This window comes from Tachyglossus aculeatus, chromosome 19 (assembly GCF_015852505.1).
Source record: "Tachyglossus aculeatus isolate mTacAcu1 chromosome 19, mTacAcu1.pri, whole genome shotgun sequence".
Lineage (NCBI taxonomy): Eukaryota > Metazoa > Chordata > Mammalia > Monotremata > Tachyglossidae > Tachyglossus > Tachyglossus aculeatus.
The window spans coordinates 16962914-16979777 of NC_052084.1; the positions used below are offsets into that span (position 1 = coordinate 16962914).

At 45.6% G+C, this 16864-nt stretch overlaps 1 protein-coding gene across 1 annotated transcript in view; it reads left to right on the forward strand.

Moving 5' to 3' along the window:
* ZFAND3 (zinc finger AN1-type containing 3) overlaps positions 1 to 16864 on the forward strand; it is a 251829-nt gene that overhangs the window by 211495 nt on the left and 23470 nt on the right. Inside the window, exon 5 of the mRNA XM_038760762.1 lies at positions 15184 to 15351. Within this exon, the coding sequence (XP_038616690.1) occupies positions 15184 to 15351 (168 nt within the window). The remainder of the gene's footprint in view (positions 1 to 15183; positions 15352 to 16864) is intronic.

The following is a 16864-nucleotide window of genomic DNA, read 5'->3' on the forward strand; positions in this document are numbered from 1 at the left end:
TCTTCAAATATTTGTAGCATTAGGATAACCCAACGAATGATAAGTGGTAAATTCTGTATTCACTGACTGAAAGCAGTGGTTAAAAACAAGCTCTATCTTGCATGGGAAGGAACTAAGTAAGAGGCAGAAAGAGAAATGGAATTTAACTGATGTTAAATTAGTAACAAAAATAGTTTAAAAACAAATCAGCCGTGTAATTTTAGCATCTCCTCAGAAGTGCGTTCAAGCTGATTTTCAAAACTGAAAATATAACAACCCAAACATAGTTTTTCCTTACATTAGCGTGAGGTGGAAGTCCACGAGGTGACAGTCTCTTGGCTGTGAGATTACCATCATTAGGGACTTGTCACCTGCTGAAAATAGTCATTATTGTTCTCATCATCATTATTATTATTTTTATTTTGCTGTTGTTGAGCACTAGTGGAGTTCTAAACATAGAAGTCCCGGTCCAAGCCTAAAGGCTTGCATTGTAGTTAGACAGACGAAGCAATTTGAAGATTAAAAAGCACCCACCAGGAGGTTGGTTATGGCTTGTCAGGGCTCCATGGCCTGCGAAGGAGTTTTTGTTTGTATACCGTCATGTATGTTTTCAACCTAATTCCTCTACAAAGCAGATTTTAAAAAACGACGCTTACTCCCTTTGCCAATTCGGGAGACAACAGAATTATTTTCAGTCCAGTGCAGCAAAGGGGTAGAAAAGCCAGAGGGCAGGAAATGTGTCTGTTTGTTATTCTGTTGTACTCTCCCAAGCGCTTTGTACAGTGTTCTGCATTCAGTAAACGCTCAGTAAATACGATTGAATGAATTATTGAATGCTAGGAAGGGTGAACCCTTGGACCATTCATGTCCAAGAAAGGTTATATGAGATAATTAAATAGCCAAGATGGGGTTTAGGGATGAGTAATCTAGGCCTCCCGCTTTAGGTATAACGGTCACTAGTTTTAGGGTTCCATCTCGAAATCTGAAGGCCTTCTGGAGTCATCTAATAATAGTGGTATTTGTTAATACCTTCTAGACTGTGAGCCCACTGTTGGGTAGGGACTGCCCCTATATGTTGCCAACTTGTACTTCCCAAGCGCTTAGTACAGTGCTCTGCACACAGCACTCAATAAATACGATTGATTGATTTGTTAAGCATTTACTGTGTGCCAGGCACTGTACTAAGCGCTGGAGTAGATACAAGCAAATCGGGTTGGACACAGTTCCTGTCCCACGTGGGGCTCACAGTCATAATCCCCACTTAACAGATGAGGTAACTGAGGCACAGAAAAGTGAAGTGACTTACTCAAGGTCACATAGCAGACAAGTGGCTGAGATACAAGAATTCAGCCATGGAGAACCTGGTCATGATGATCATCATCCTCATCAAAACAAAGAAACAAAACAAAAAAACCCCAGAAACAATGGTTATTAAACAGCACCTGAGAGCATAGAACTGTCTAAGGCCCACTGGGGTTACCAAATAGAAAGGACAAGATTCTTCCTTCAAGGATCTTAGAATCAAAATGCGACGCACTAGTCCATCTGACAGAAAAACTGAATATGTTTGCTTTCAGCCGCCTGCCGAGAGGCCTCAACCTTTCTCCCTCAATTATTTACATGTTACTTTTTATTTTTCTTCCGTCCTGTCTCCTTTCCTCCGGAGTGGATGTTGAGATTGTTTACGGCAGATGTAAATTTCAAAAGGGACTGGGGAAAAAAGTCACAGAGATTATTCAGCGCTAACATTTTAGTCCTAGAAATAAATTCCCATCTCAGTTTATGATTGGCTGCTCTAACTCCTTGTTCTGTGCGGGGAGAAGACGGTGGGGAAGGCAGGAATCCGAAGAGCAGGGAGAAACAGCGAGGCCTAGAGGAGAGGGCACAGACCTGGAAATCAGAAAGACTGAGGCTGTGTGACCTTGGACAATTCACTTAACTTTTCTGGGCCTCAGTTTCCCCAACTGCAAAATGGGGATATATGTTCTCCCTCATACTGAGCCCTGTATGGGACAGGGACTGCATCCAACCTAATTAACTTGTACTTACCCCAGCACTTAGGACCATGTTTGACACACAGTAAGCGCTTCACAAATGCCATTTAAGAGAAAAGGGAAAAATACGGTTTTAGGTTTCTCCCCTTCGCTCCCCCCGGCCTTGGGTTCCTACCTTTTGATTGGGCTTCATTTTCTTACACTCCCCTTAACCAGTCTCTCTCATTTGGCAGTGCTCTGATGCGATGAACATAATATTTTTAAAAATCAATGCATTGTAATGTTGTTAAATGCTACACTACTCGAGCAGGTTGTAAAAGGGAAAGATTATCTATTGAAGATAATTCATCAGGTGGAATGAAGAACTCAACCATCTTCATGGGAGACTAATGCACTTTAATTGGCCCAGAGTAGCTGCCCCAGAATATGCACATCAAGCTGTTATCCTGGATGGAAGGCTTGATGACATTTTCCTCTCCTTACAACCACTATTATAGCCCTTCAACAACTATTAATAACTGTTGTCCCTCCGACTTAGATTCTGAGGCCCCTGTGGCAAAGGACTGTGTCCCATCTGATTAACTTGTGTTTACCCTAGCACGTAGGAACAGTGCTTGGCACATACTAAGCGCTTAACAAATACAATCAATCAGTTGTATTTTTTGAGCACTTTCAGGGTGCAGAGCATCATCATCATAATAATAATAATTATGGTATTTGTTAAGCGCTTACTATGTGCCAAGCACCATATGTCATAAGTGCCAGCGTACATACAAGGCAGTCAGGTTTGACACAGTCCCTGTCCCACGTGGGGCTCGCAATCTTAATCCCCCTTTTACAGATGAGGTAACTGAGGCAAAAAGGACTTAAGCGACTTACCTAAGGTCACACAGTAGATGAGGGGCAGAGCCGGGATTAGAACCCATGTCCTCTGACTCCCAAGCCAGTGGTCTTCTACGAGACCAGGCTGCTTCTCAAAGCATATGGGAGAGTACAGTGTAACGGAATTAGTAGCTATTTTCCTTCCTTGCAAGGAGTTTACAAGACTCAGAGGGGAGACAGACAATAAAAGAAATCATGGGTATGTATATAAGTGCCTGGGGGTTGAGGGTGGGGTGACCAAAGGGTACGAATCCTAGGGCAAGCAGAAGGGAGAGAGGGAATTGGGGCTTAGGGAAGACTTCTTAGAGGAGATGTGATTTTAATAAGGCTTGGAGGTGGGGAGGGTGATGGTCTGTCGTATGAAGAGGGAGAGTGTTCCAGGCCAGTGGCAGGATGTGGGCGAGGGATCGACAGCGAGATAGATAAGATCAAGGTGTAATCAGTAGGTTGGTGTTAGAGGAGCAAAGTGAGTCTGCAAGATAGTCAGTGACGCAAGATAGGAGGGAGCGAGGAGATTGGCTGCTTTCAAGGCGATGGCAAGGAGTTTCTTTTTGATTTGGGAGTGGATGGGCAACCCTGGAGGCTCTTGAGAAATGGGGAAACATGGCCAGGACATTTATGTAGAAAAATGATCCAGGCAGCAGAGTTAAGTCTGGATTGGAGTGGGGAGAGGCAGGAAGCAGGGAGGTCAGTGAGGTGGCTGATACAGTTGTCAAATTGGGGTAGGATAAGTGCTTGGATCCACAGAGTAGCAGTTGGATGGAGAGAAAAGAGTGGATTTTAATGACTTTGTGAATGTAGAACCGACGGGATGTGGTAACGGATCGACTATGTAGGTTGAGTGAGAGGGATGAGTTGAGGGTAATGCCAAGATTACAGGCTTGTGAGACAGGGAGAATAGCGGTGTCAACCATAGTGATGGGGAAGTTAAGGGGAGGACAGGGTATGGGTGGGAAGATGAGGAATTTTGTTTTAAACATGTTACTTACTATTTAATATAACTAAAAGCAAGACACCTGAATCTCAAGAGGCAACCAAGAGGGGAAAGAGAGAACTGTGTTTAGGAGCCTCGGAGAGAGATCCCTTTCTGGAGTACGTAAGGGGAGGACAGGGTATGGGTGGGAAGATGAGGAATTTTGTTTTCAGCATGTTACCTACTATTTAATACAACTAAAAGCAAGACACCTGAATCTCAAGAGGCAACCAAGAGGGGAAAGATTGAACTGTATTTAGCAGACTTGGAGAGAGACCCCTTCCTGGAGTAGGTCAGGGAGATTTTTACACTCTATTGCTGGGAGATATTTCATCCAATAAAATGCAAATACACTGAAAAGCAAGCTGCTCTGTTAGAGCCCTGGGCTCCTTGAGATATTCCTTCAAAAAAAGGGGAATAAGATGAGAGCATCTCCTTCCACTTTAATAAGTCTTCCTCTTCCTCCTCAGTGTGTTACCCATCTACTGTTAACCAAAATAAGCTTAATAAACTCGCTTGCTCCTTTGATATTAGTATGCAGCCTCTGGGAAAGACCTATGTAAGATTGCAAATTCAAGGGAAAAAATCCACTGGGATACTCCAACTCTTTTCCTCTGAAAGTTGCATTTTATATTAAACACCAATACCAGGTTCTGACCAAGCTTTCTGTCACTTATCGGTTGCGCACACTTTCCATATGCATTTTCTCCAATTAAATAATCATCAGAACTTGAGAATTTAGTGTGGGAAGAACATTATATTGAGAGTCTGGTTCCCATCGAAGAATTTACAGTCTTGTGGGGAGACAGGCAGAACCAGAGAATATGCACACAGTGGGAGTGATGGGGAAAGTGAACTAAAAATGAATAAGTAAATGGGATAAGTAGACCTTAATTTGGATATCTGGCTAATGGGATGGCCTTATTAAGGAGATAGGGAACTGCTTCCAGGAGGAGGTTTTTTGTTTGTTTGTCTTTAGGAAGACATAGAATGTGGGGAAGAGTGTGGTTTGGCAGATTTGGAGAGGGGAGGAATTCCACGGAGGAAGAAGAGAGTATACAATAGGTCAGAGGTGGAGAGTCGAGAATGAGATACAGCTAAGAGGTGAACTTGGGAAGAGCGAATAGTACAAGCTGGGGTGCAGTGGGAGAAGAGAGTGGAGAGATGAGAAAACAGCTTTTGGAGAGTTTTGGAAGCAATGGTCTAGATTTCCTGTTGGTGGAGAGAGAAATGAAAAGCCATTAGAGGTTTTGAGGATGAAAGTGATATACATTCTGAATCACATTTTGAGGAAGATGATCTGGGTAGCTTTGGAGGATAGACCGAAAAGAGGAGAGATGGGACGGTAAGGGATGGGTAAGGAGGATGATACATAGTCTTTGATAATAATTATAATATTTGTAAGGGCAGACAGAAAGGGATAGAGCCAAGGTAATATCATAAGGTAAGGAGGACAAACTGTCAGGATTTAGAGGCAGGCTGATTTAGAAAAGCGACTGTGAGCCCCATGTGGGACAGGGACCTGACTAGCTTTTATCAACCCCAGTGCTTAGAACAGTGCTTGGCACATAGTAAACGCTTAACAAATACTATTATTATTATTATTATTCCTCTTTCCCCAGATAGAATAAGGGAGTGAAATATATAATGGCTAACAGGTTACCTTTGCCTGGCCGGCCAGATGACGTGTCCTTTGTGAATGTTGCCTTCTGTACAATATACCTTCCCAATAGGTCTTCTGGTTGGGCTTTGCTTTTTAAAGGAACCTAAAGAACGTGTATCCAGCCACCCACACTTCTAACAAAAAGCATCTAAAGCAGTCCACATTGGGAGGTGGGAAAGGCAGAAAAGAAAGAGTTGATTCAAGCACTTTGTGCAGTGTTCTGCACAAAGTAGGCATTCAGTACACATCACTGAAGGAGACGGGTGATGATTGGGTGCACAAACCTGCAGCGGAGAATCCCCGGTGCGTATGTGGTAGAAAAGCAACGACTAAGAAGTTAGGTAGGCTGAAGGGCAGGCATGAAGTAAGGTCCTCAAGGATACACCACCACGGGCGGCGAACCATCTGTTGCTCACCGTCCCCGGCACTCTGAAACATTATTTATTTACCGAATGCTGACCCCACACTCTTCGCAGCACATACGAAGACACAATCGCTCCCCCAGGGGCTTAAATAAATCATATAGACAAAGCAATTTAGGAATAGTGCACTTGGTAAAAAGGTGATTATGTCTGCACTGTGAACTCCCCAGGCAGGGCTGGTGCCACGGTGGATGAGGAACAGCAGGGGAAGGGAAGAGGGAGCTTGCTTTCCCTCTTCCTGCCTCCCGCCACCCCCATCGCGCACACACATTGCGACAGGCACAGCGTGGGACGCTCTCCTGTCACTCCTTCATTCCCCCTGACCGACCTTTGACTTCCCCGTGACCAGCCCCCTGGACCGTAAACTCGTTGTGGGCAGGGATTGTATCTGTTTATTGGTATAGTGTATTCTCCCAAGCGCTTAGTACAGTGCCCTGCCCACAAAAAGCCCTCAATAAATACGACTGACTGACTGATCGACCGTCCGGGCAAGTCCTTCGGTTGAAAAGGACCTCAGAAGTTGAGGTGATTTTTCCAGAGTTGTGGCGGCCGCAAGGGCAGCAGAGAAGGCCGCATTGGAACCACAGGTTGCCAGGAGAATGGGAAGCAGCGGTCATATTTTAATGAATTTCCAGGCTAATGGGGAAGTCATTTGAGAAGCAGCCTGGGCTAGTGGATAGAGCATGGGCCCAAGAGGCAGGAGGATCTGGGTTCTAATCCCAGCTCTTCCACTTGTCTGCCATGGGACCTTAGCCAAGTCACTTCTCTGGGCCTCAGTGACCTTTTTAAAATGGGGGTTAAGACTGTGAGCCCCACATGGGACATGGACTGTGTCCAAACAGATTATCCTGTATCTACCCCAGCACTTAGTACGGTGTCTGGCGCATAGTAAGCGCTTAACAGATGCTATTGAAAAATAAAATTGACTTTGAGGGATGTAATGGGTGCAGAAAACCAAAAAATGACTTTGAGGGATGAAACGGGAGCCAGACTTGGGTTAAGTGTAGAACCACTGGGTTCCTCTCCTCCTGCACCTCCTCTCCTCCCTCTCAATTTTATGGAACTCAGTCAAGGGGACTAGAGTCTGGAAAACTTTCCCAGTTTTCTCTATAGTCACAAGATCCGGATCCCCAGATTTTAGAGAAGCAGCATGGCTCAGTGGAAAGAGCCTGGGTTTTGGAGTCAGAGGTCATGGGTTCAAATCCCGGCTCCGCCAATTGTCAGCTGGGTGACTTTGGGCAAGTCACTTCACTTCTCTGTGCCTCCGTTACCTCATCTGTAAAATGGGGATTAAGACTGTGAGCCCCACGTGGGACAGCCTGATCACCTTGAATCCCCCCAGTGCTTAGAACAGTGCTTTGCACATAGTAAGCGTTTAACAAATACCATCATTATTATTATTATCCCCTCGCAACATACACACTCACTCACTCCTCATCCGGCTCCTGGGCTATACTCTACCCCAAATGGCAAGACAGGATCCCTAACAGGGAAGTTCCGGAGCTGTCAGACTCCTATCATCGGAGTCCAGCCGTGCTGGCGGGACAGGTCCATATAATACACCTAAACGTCCAAAAAAGAGAAAACCTGGGAAACAGTTAAAAATAACTTAGACACTTTTAAAGCTGAAACCTGCCTAGGACACTGAAATCAGCCTGGCCTGTGAAATGATGATCCAGGATGGCAATGCTGACAAATCAGGTCGTCGTCATAACACTGACCGCACGAAACACAGCGTTTCACAGGGTGCAGACTAAGCCTCTCCCAGAAGGAACCTCACTCCTTCATTCATTCAATCAATCATATTTCTTGAGCGGTTACTGTGTGCAGAGCACTGTGCTGAGGCTTGGAAGAGTACAACAGAACAATAGCTCGTTAGGTATGAGTCACTGTAACAAAAAAAAGTCATCCTGTAGCGAATATTGAAATGCCTGCCTTCAGAGATGTGTTTTTGAAGGGGGTGGGGAGAGATAGGGGAAGGGATTTAGTGTTTGACAAGTTATAAAGTGGCATTGGGAATGAGGCAAAGTATTTCTCTAAAGAATTCCATAATAAAATGCTGGGAGAGACTGGGAGAGACTCTTCCCCGCTCCCCCCACCACACACACACTGAAAACCTAGCAAGAGAATAGAGAGAGAGAATTCCAGTAAAACAAGATTTCTTGAAGTCTCCTTGATGAGTTCTACAGTTATAAGCACGGTGCTTTTTTGCAGACAGAGGTTTTCATCGTTTAAGCTGTTTCTCAAAAGGCCCGAGAAGCAGCAGCGGCAGCGATGTGTGACGGTTCATTAATTATTGCTCCTACTGATGTTTGCACAGGCAGTTCAGATCATAAATGTCAATCTGTCAAGAGACTGTGACGGGCTCTAAAAAACCTGATTGAGCGCCTCAAAAGCTGTCATTGAGCCCTAGATTAAACAGATGCATTTCTCTTTCATGGAAATCAGGGGAGAGGGAGGTGGCGGGGTGCGGGGTGGGGGTATTCTTTCTTTTTTGCCACTTTGGTTCTCCCTTAATCCCTTTCTAAAGTTGGAGTGTGGCCTTTTGCAGAGGACTGACCGCTCCGGTGAGGAGGCAGGGAAGCCCCGGTGATTGTTAGCAGGGCCATGGCTATGTACACTGTAAATTCGACGCTGACAGGAGATTAAGAGAGATTAGAATTCAACTCTGACAGGCCTGACACAATTTATTTGGAAATTGTGGGGCGAGAACATGAGTAATGGAGACAAGAACATTGACAGTAAGGAATAAATGTGAATTTCTGCCAGAGATGACACAGAATTTTCAGGGAAGGAGCTGGGGGGTGTTGAGGCCAGGGTTGGTTGGGGGTGGGGGGGGATGTTGGGGTGTTATTGCCATTCAAATATTTTTGGATTATGGGGTTTCTTTCCATTGGAAAACCACAATTAAGAGCTTGCTTCTTCATCTGAAGATTGAAATCGAAAATATAAGTAGTCGTGGTCAAGCGGTTAAGGCGATAGACTAGAAAACGGCTGGTTTGAATCCTCCCAACTGCGAGTCAATTTGTTCACCCCTGAACTGGAAGCCCGTTATGGGTAGGGAACGTATCCACTGACTCTGCTGTATTGCACTCTCCCAAGCGCTTAGTACAGTGCTCTGCACACAGTAAGCACTCAATAAATACCATTGATTGATGTGTATATGTATCATTTATATATAGCAGTTAAAATGGAAGTCTTCCCATGTCCCGTTACAGATTGAAGAGATGCCGCCTTTAAATTTCGGTGCTGACGGGGTACAGCTCGGTTCGAGAAGACTTGTCTTGGTCTCTTGATTGTCTTATTGCTGTGAACCGTATCTTCTCCATATCAAAACTTCTGGGTCCAATCAATCAATCAATCAGTCAATCAATGGAATTTCTTGAGTGCTTACAGTGTGCAGAGCACCATACAAAGCACTTTGGGAGAATACAATGTAACAGAGTTGGTAGACATGTCCCCCACACCCCATGAGGCAGTATGGCCTAGTGGCAAGAACACGGGTTTAGGAATCAGAGGACATGAGTTCTAATCCCGGCTCTGCCTCTTGTCTACTGTTCATTCATTCATTCAATCAATCAATCGTATTTACTGAGCGCTTACTGTGTGCAGAGCACTGTACTATGAGCGCTTACTGTGTGCAGAGCACTGTACTAAGCGCTTGGGAAGTACAAGGTGGGACCTTGGGTAAGTTACTTCACTTCTCTGGGCCTCGGTTGTTGAACCGCCTGCCATGAGGGCTTGCGTTTAGGGCCGGACTATGGTTTAGCGTCCCTTGGACAGGTTCTCAGACTGCCAATGAATAAACCCCCGATCTTTCTTTCGTAGAGAAGCAGCATGGCGGCTTAGTGGCTAGCGCACAGGCATGGGAGTCAGAAGGTCCTGGGTTCTAATCCCGGCTCCACCACAGGTCTTGACCTTGGGCAAGCCACTTCACTTCTCGGTGCCTCAGTTACCTCATCTGTAAAAATGATGATTGAGTGTGAGCCCCTTGTGGGATAGGGACTGTTTCCAACCTAAGTGTATCTGTCAGTGCTCGGCACATTGTAAGTGCTTAAGAAGTACCGTAATTATTATTAATGATTATTCTGTCACCTACAGCAAGTAGGTAGGGGATTTTTCAGTTCTTCACCAGCTCTCTCCCCTCAATCCCAACATATCAGTATTGCAAGTTCAAGAGAGTCAAGTATATTGGAGTTACTCTGTTATTGGGATAATTGAGAGATTTATTTTAGTTGTACATATTCTATTTATTTTATTTGGTTTATATGTTTTGTTTTGGTGTCTGTCTCCCCCTTCTAGACTGTGAGCCCGCTGTTGGGTAGGGACCGTCTCTATATGTTGCCAACTTGGACTTCCCAAGCGCTTAGTACAGTGCTCTGCACACAGTAAGCACTTAATAAATACGATTGAATGAATGAATGTACTGCCAGGCAATAGGAGAGAGGGATTGGCGCACTAAAAATGAAAGCTTGTTTCGTCGTTCAAGCTGACACAAGGTGATGATTTCCAGAGTGTTCGCCATCTTTGGTCCTTTCTGTCTCTTTGGTTAGTTGCTTTCTAATTGGCATCACATTTCTCATTGACTAGTGAATGATTTAATTCATTATTATGCAATTAGAAGCCCTACGCTGGACATCTGTTTCTTTTATTTAGGCAACCTACCCCATGGCACACAACTTCATTAACTAATTAGCAGAGGAGATGTAAATTCCTTGGGCAGACATGAGGATGATCTGGCATACCACTATTTATTTCATTAGCTTCTAATTAAAGCTGTTCAGCTGACTGGTGGAAAAGGGCTGACGAGCAGTTTGCTTCGTGGAGAAGCCTCCAGTTTCCCCATTCAAAATGACAGGATCCGGAGGGTGTGAAGGGACTTAGTTTACAAATAATCTTAGTTTCTCACATTTGTTTTAGGAGTTTTGGAAGGGTGGTTTAAGAGTCACTGGCCGAAAAATCGCAGCTGGGAATTAAGGCTAGTAGTTGACATTTGCATTGAAAATCGGGGAATTCTACTGAGGGTGAGCTCAGCGTGGGCGGGGAATGCGTCTATTGTTGGAGTGTCCTCTCCCTAGTGCTTACTACAGTGCTTTGCACACAGGAAGCGCTCACTAAATCATCATCATCATCAATCGTATTTATTGAGCGCTTACTATGTGCAGAGCACTGTACTAAGCACTTGGGAAGTACAAATTGGCAACATATAGAGACAGTCCCTACCCAACAGTGGGCTCACAGTCTAAAAGGGGGAGACAGAGAACAGAACCAAACATACTAACAAAATAAAATAAATAGAATAGATATGTACAAGCAAAATAAATAAATAAATAAATAATGGATAAATAAATAAATAAATACGATTGAATAAGTGAATGAATAGTAAGCGCTTAACAAATACCATCGAAAAAAGCAAGCAATAAAACGACTCGTTAAGACAGAGGGTGGCAACAGTGTAGCACTTAACTGCAGGCCCAGCTGAAAGGTTAGCTGTAGTGATGCCATGTTGGGTGTTTTGTGTTTTCTTTTTTTTTTGAGCTGTGTCATCAGCGTCACTTGTCTCAGAGTTCAGAGTTCTTAAGTGATGAGACCGAATCACAAATACCAGGCTCTGGAACAGTAAGCTAACCTGTAGACTGTCAGCTCTAGACTCTCAGCTAACTGTGTCTCCCAACTCTGTTGAACTGTATTCTTCTAAGTGCTTAGTACAGTGCTCTGCACCTAGTCAGCGCTCAATAAATGCCAATGATGGAGTTGAAGACCCTGGAGCAATCTCAATCTACCAGCACTGAAGCAAATTGCTGCAGTCCAGCTTAGAGGGGATGGGGCGTTGGCTTAGAATGAACGTCAGTGAAAAATCCAAACGGTTGCTTCGGATGAGCTGAAATGGTCTAGAGAAGCAGCGTGGCTCAATGGAAAGAGCACGGGCTTTGGAGTCAGTGGTCATGGGTTCAAATCCTGGCTCCGCCAATTGCCAGCTGTGTGACCTTGGGCAAGTCACTTAACTTCTCTGTGCCTCAGTTACCTCATCTGTAAAATGGGGATCGACTGTGAGCCCCTTGTGGGGCAACCTGATCACCTTGTATCTCCCCAGCGCTTAGAACAGTGCTTTGCACATAGTAAGCGCTTAATAAATGCCATTATTATTATTATTATTATTATTATTAAGTATTTAGGTGTTCTTTACAAATCTCTAGACCGTAACCTCCTCGTGAGCAGAGAATATGCCTACCAGCTCTGTCGTGGAGAAGCAGCATGCGGAGTGGAGGGAGTCAGAAGGTCATGGGTTCTCATGCCCACTCTCCACCTGTCTGTTGTGTGACCTCGGACAGGTTGCTTTACTTCTCTGTGCCTCAGTTATGTCATCTGTAAAATGGGGATTGAGACTGTGGGACAGGGACAGTGTCCAACCCGATTTGCTTGTATCCACTCCAGTGCTTAGTCCAGTGTCTGGTACGTAGTTGAGGAATACCACACTTATTTTTACTCTCCCAAGGTCTTAGTACAGTGCTCTGTAGTCAATCAATCAATTATTGAGTGCTTACTGCATGCAGAACACTGTACTGATCGCTGTACATGCTGCACTCTATACACTCCATTGATTGATTTCCTGTTTCCTTTCATAATTTCTTAGAAAGTCTATAGGAATAAGGCTATTAATATAAGTTCCACCTTTTTTTTTATATGGGTACCCGAGGGAGTAATGCCGTATGTACATGATGAATTTAGTTGGTGTGGCTGCTTTGTAATCATTTACATTTAGATTGCTGAGGAAGAGGGGAACAGTGCCCCGACTTTCATGCTGCTGCCTCAGACACCATAACTGCAGCAAGCCGGCCCTCCAGGCTGGGAAATCGCTATTCTACTGAGGCAGGAAAAAGCCTGAATTCACTTTCAATTGTTTTCATCAGAGGCCTTGCTTAGTTGGTTTGTACTGGGGGAGGGGAAAAAAAAATGTCATGTAGGACTGGAGGAACTAAATGGGATGAAAAATGAAGTTTGCCTTTGTGGAGCGTGGCGTGGTGCCCTCTTTGTGTCAGCCAACGCACAGGACGACCAGGACTCTGAGAGCTGTTACCCGCCAATGTTTTCTGTTCCGGATGGATGGCCCGGGGGGAGCTTTTTTGGAACCAGGGCAATTACTTGCTTTCTCAGAAGGAGGGTTGGAGAAAGGGGAGACTAAATTGCCATAACTAAATAAAGGCACCCCCGTTAATGGGGTGTTAAGGAGCAGGGGAGATGGATGAAAGTGGGATGAAGGGCATCGGTCCTTCCCAGGGAGGGCTGAAAATGACCCCCTGCGGAGTTCCAGAAGCTCCGCTACCAGGCAGCGTGGGCCAGCCAAATTGCTGCTCTCCTGGGGCCTTCATGCTCTTGCCTTCAGGTTCTCCCCATCGCCTTTCCCAGCCCAAGAGGTCTTTCCCACCTAATAATGATGATGATAATAATTGTGGTATTTGTTAAGCGCTTCCTCCGTGCCAGGCACTGTACTAAGAGCTGGGGTAGACACGAGTTAATCAGGGTGGACGCAGTCCCTGTCTCACGTGGGGCTTTCTGTCTTAATCCCCACTTTGCAGATGAGGTAACTGAGCTCTAGAGAAGGGAAGTGACATGCCCAAGACAAGTGGTGGTTCTGGGATTAGGACCCAGGTACTTCCGAATTCCAGGCCCACGCTGAATCCAGCCCTCATTTTCCCTACTCCCTCTCCCTTCTGGCTCACCCAGGCACTTGGGTCTGTAATGAGGGCATTTATTTATTATTATTATTAAGCGCTTACTATATGCAAAGCACTGTTCTAAGCACTGGGGAGGTTACAAGGTGATCAGGTTGTCCCACGGGGGGCTCACAGTCCATCCCCATTTTACAGATGAGGTAACAGGCACAGAGAAGTTAAGTGACTTGCCCAAAGTCACCCAGCTGACAATTGGCAGAGCTGGGATTTGAACCTCTGACTCCAAAGCCCGTGCTCTTTCCACTGAGCCACGCTGCTTCCTCTTTGAGCACCTGTGCACGTATCTATCATCCATTTATGTCCGCCTCCCCCTCTAGAGTGGAAACTCGCTGTGGGCAGGGAAGGGGTCCACCAATCTGTTGCATTGCACTCTCTTGTACTTTCTTCACTTCCTTTCTTTTTTATGGTATCTGTAAAGTGCTTACTACGTGCTGCCAGGTACCGTACTGAGCCCGGGGGGAGATACAAGCTCATCAGGCTGGACATGATCCACGTCCCACATGGGGCTCGCAATCTCCTTTCCCAGCTGAGGTACCTGAGGCCCAGAGAAGTGAAGTGACTTGCCCGGGGTCACACAGCAGACAAGCGGCAGAGCCGGGATTCGAACTCAGGCCCTCTGGTTTCCGTGCCCGTGCTCTTTCCACTAGGCCACGCTGCTTCCGCAGCAATTCCTCCAATGCGTTAGCTCATTTTTAGATTTAGCAAAGCCCAGTGAAGGCTAATAAATGTGAAATTTTCAGCTCTGAACTTCAGTTGCTTTGAGGTCCTTAGGTGATAGAGCAAAGGAACTCTTAAGTGGAAGGAATGTCCAGGTAGAGATTGAGCATAAAGTTCAATTTCTCACTTGCCCCAGATTTGGAACAGACTTTGGCCAAGCTTTCTCCCAATCCTAAGGGCTTGGGAACTCACATATTAAGATTCAGTCCTAAAGATCCTTATGTGACATAAGTTTGATGTAAGGTTGGAGTGGGGGCATTTCTTTATCTGGCACCTGGAATTCATTCCTTCAGGGAGAATTAGAACAGTGGGTTCAAGCAGAACTTAGAGAAATCCACTCATGAAATCAATCGGTGGTATTTATTGAGAACTTACTGTGTGCAGAGCGCTGTACTGAGTGCTGGGGAGAATAGTGCTTTGCATACAGTAAGCACTTAATAAATGCCATCGTTATTATTATAACAGAGTTGGTAGACTCGTTCCCTGCTCCCAGCGATCTTATGTGTCTAGAGGAGAAAAGTCTATTACGAGCTTGCTGTAGGCTGGGAATGTGTCTGTTCATTGTTGTACTGTACTCTCCCGAGTGCTTAGTACAGTGCACTGCACACAGTAAGTGCTCAGTAAATGCAACTGAATGGAGGGGAAAGCAAAGGAGAAGCAAAGTTAGAAAAGGTCGAGATATTGAATGGTATAGGAGTCCGGATGACATGAAGGGCATCCAACACACCACTCCTCACGGAGGCTTGGGGAGGGGGGTCTCAGTTTGGCAGACAGACACCCCCCCCTCGCTCACCTCCCTCCTCAATGTGCCCTCTGACAGATTCCCAGTCTGAGAGCGAGGCTTCTCCGGTGAAACGGCCACGACTCCTGGACGATCCCCAGCTGCCCGAGGAAACCAGCCGGTCCAAACAGAAGAGCCGCCGCCGGTGTTTCCAGTGCCAAACCAAACTGGAACTGGTACAGCAGGAACTGGGATCGTGTCGCTGTGGTGAGTGCCGCTCCGCGGGAGCAGTGAGAAAGAAAAGTCGGGAATTTTCAGCGGATTCTAGCCCGTCCTCAAGGATCCCTCTCACCCCGCCTGGGTGGACCTGCCGAATAAGGCATCCGCTCCCCGATAATTCGATTCGAGGAGTGGGATTGAATCGAATCCTCTCCCTCCTCCCCCTCAGGGGGAATTTCCAGTTGGCAACTTCAGGAACCAGAAAGAAGCAAACTCTTATCTCTAGGGAAAGCCTAGAATGGTGACTTTTTTCCTCATGCTCATTTGAATTCTTCCTTCGGTCTCTCCTGAAGTATATAATTTGAGCACCTCCTCCATAGTATCGGAGGCCTTTTAATATCGTAGTCCCGTGATGTAAAAACCACATTCAAATCAGCCCAGGCCCGTAACTGAAGTCTGAAAGAAATCAGCCTGTGGGTAAGTACGGGATTGGAAAAAGGGGAAAAAAAAAATCAATGTGACATGCATCAGTTCGGGTTCCACATGCTTACTCCATTAGATGCATCATGCCTGGATCAGGACTCAACAAATGTCCGCTTCGTTTACTCATCAAACAAAGCACTAGTCCCCCGCTTCCGCCCTTGTGTGCTTTTCAGTTTGTTTTTGTTTGCTTGATATTTCATCTCAATACCTCCCTTCCCTTCTACCCACTCCTCAACCGTGATTTTTTTTTTTTTTCCGTTCTTCACCGAGAGCTCGGCAAGGGTCTTGTTTGAATTCTGGTTCCAAGTGTCAGTGGGGTCATGGGCTCTCGAAAACTTTTCAGGGAGCAGGATGTCTTGAGGAACTGAATAATTTTCTTGACTTTGTGCGCAAGGCTGCTTTAAAGGGTCCCCCCGCCCCGGCCTTTGTTTATTTACTGAAATTCTTCCCCTGGGATTCAAGTGTCTGGAAAGCAGCAACGCCTGGACTCTAAATTCCTATCAGCCCCCTCACTCCACCAAGCTGTCTTCCGTGATTGTCGTGTAGGCCTCTGGTGCTCATGTGGCCCATTCTGGCATAAGCCAAAGCACCCGATTGCTCCCTTGAAAGCGCAGAGCAGATGTTAAGCGACCCCGTTTCTCCTGCAAAGCAGCCGCTAACACGGGGATCCGCAAAGCAACAGTAGAGCCGCCTTTCTGAGTTCTTCTAGTCGGTACCTTCCTGCGTATGGAGCACTGAATATAAATGGAAGATCGCCCTACCAAATCACTTTCAGATTCAAGTGGGAACAGAAACGCGCCCGTTCTTCCTAACCGTAATTTGGGGGAAACTAAAGGAAAGCAAATCTTCAGAGTAATTTAATGCTGTCTCCTGAAATTTCTGCTTCTGCAGTCGTTTGTTTTTTTGAAAAAACCTTATGCCATCCTAGGGCCATTCCAAATGTCTTCCCTCCCTCCCGTCCCCACCCCAGGCTTTCATCAGTTCTGATAGCTGAGTCATTTTTAGGATGAACTTATTTTCTCTCCTTAGGTTTCTATATTGGTTAAGATCAACAACATCTCTTTCCTCAGGAAACAGA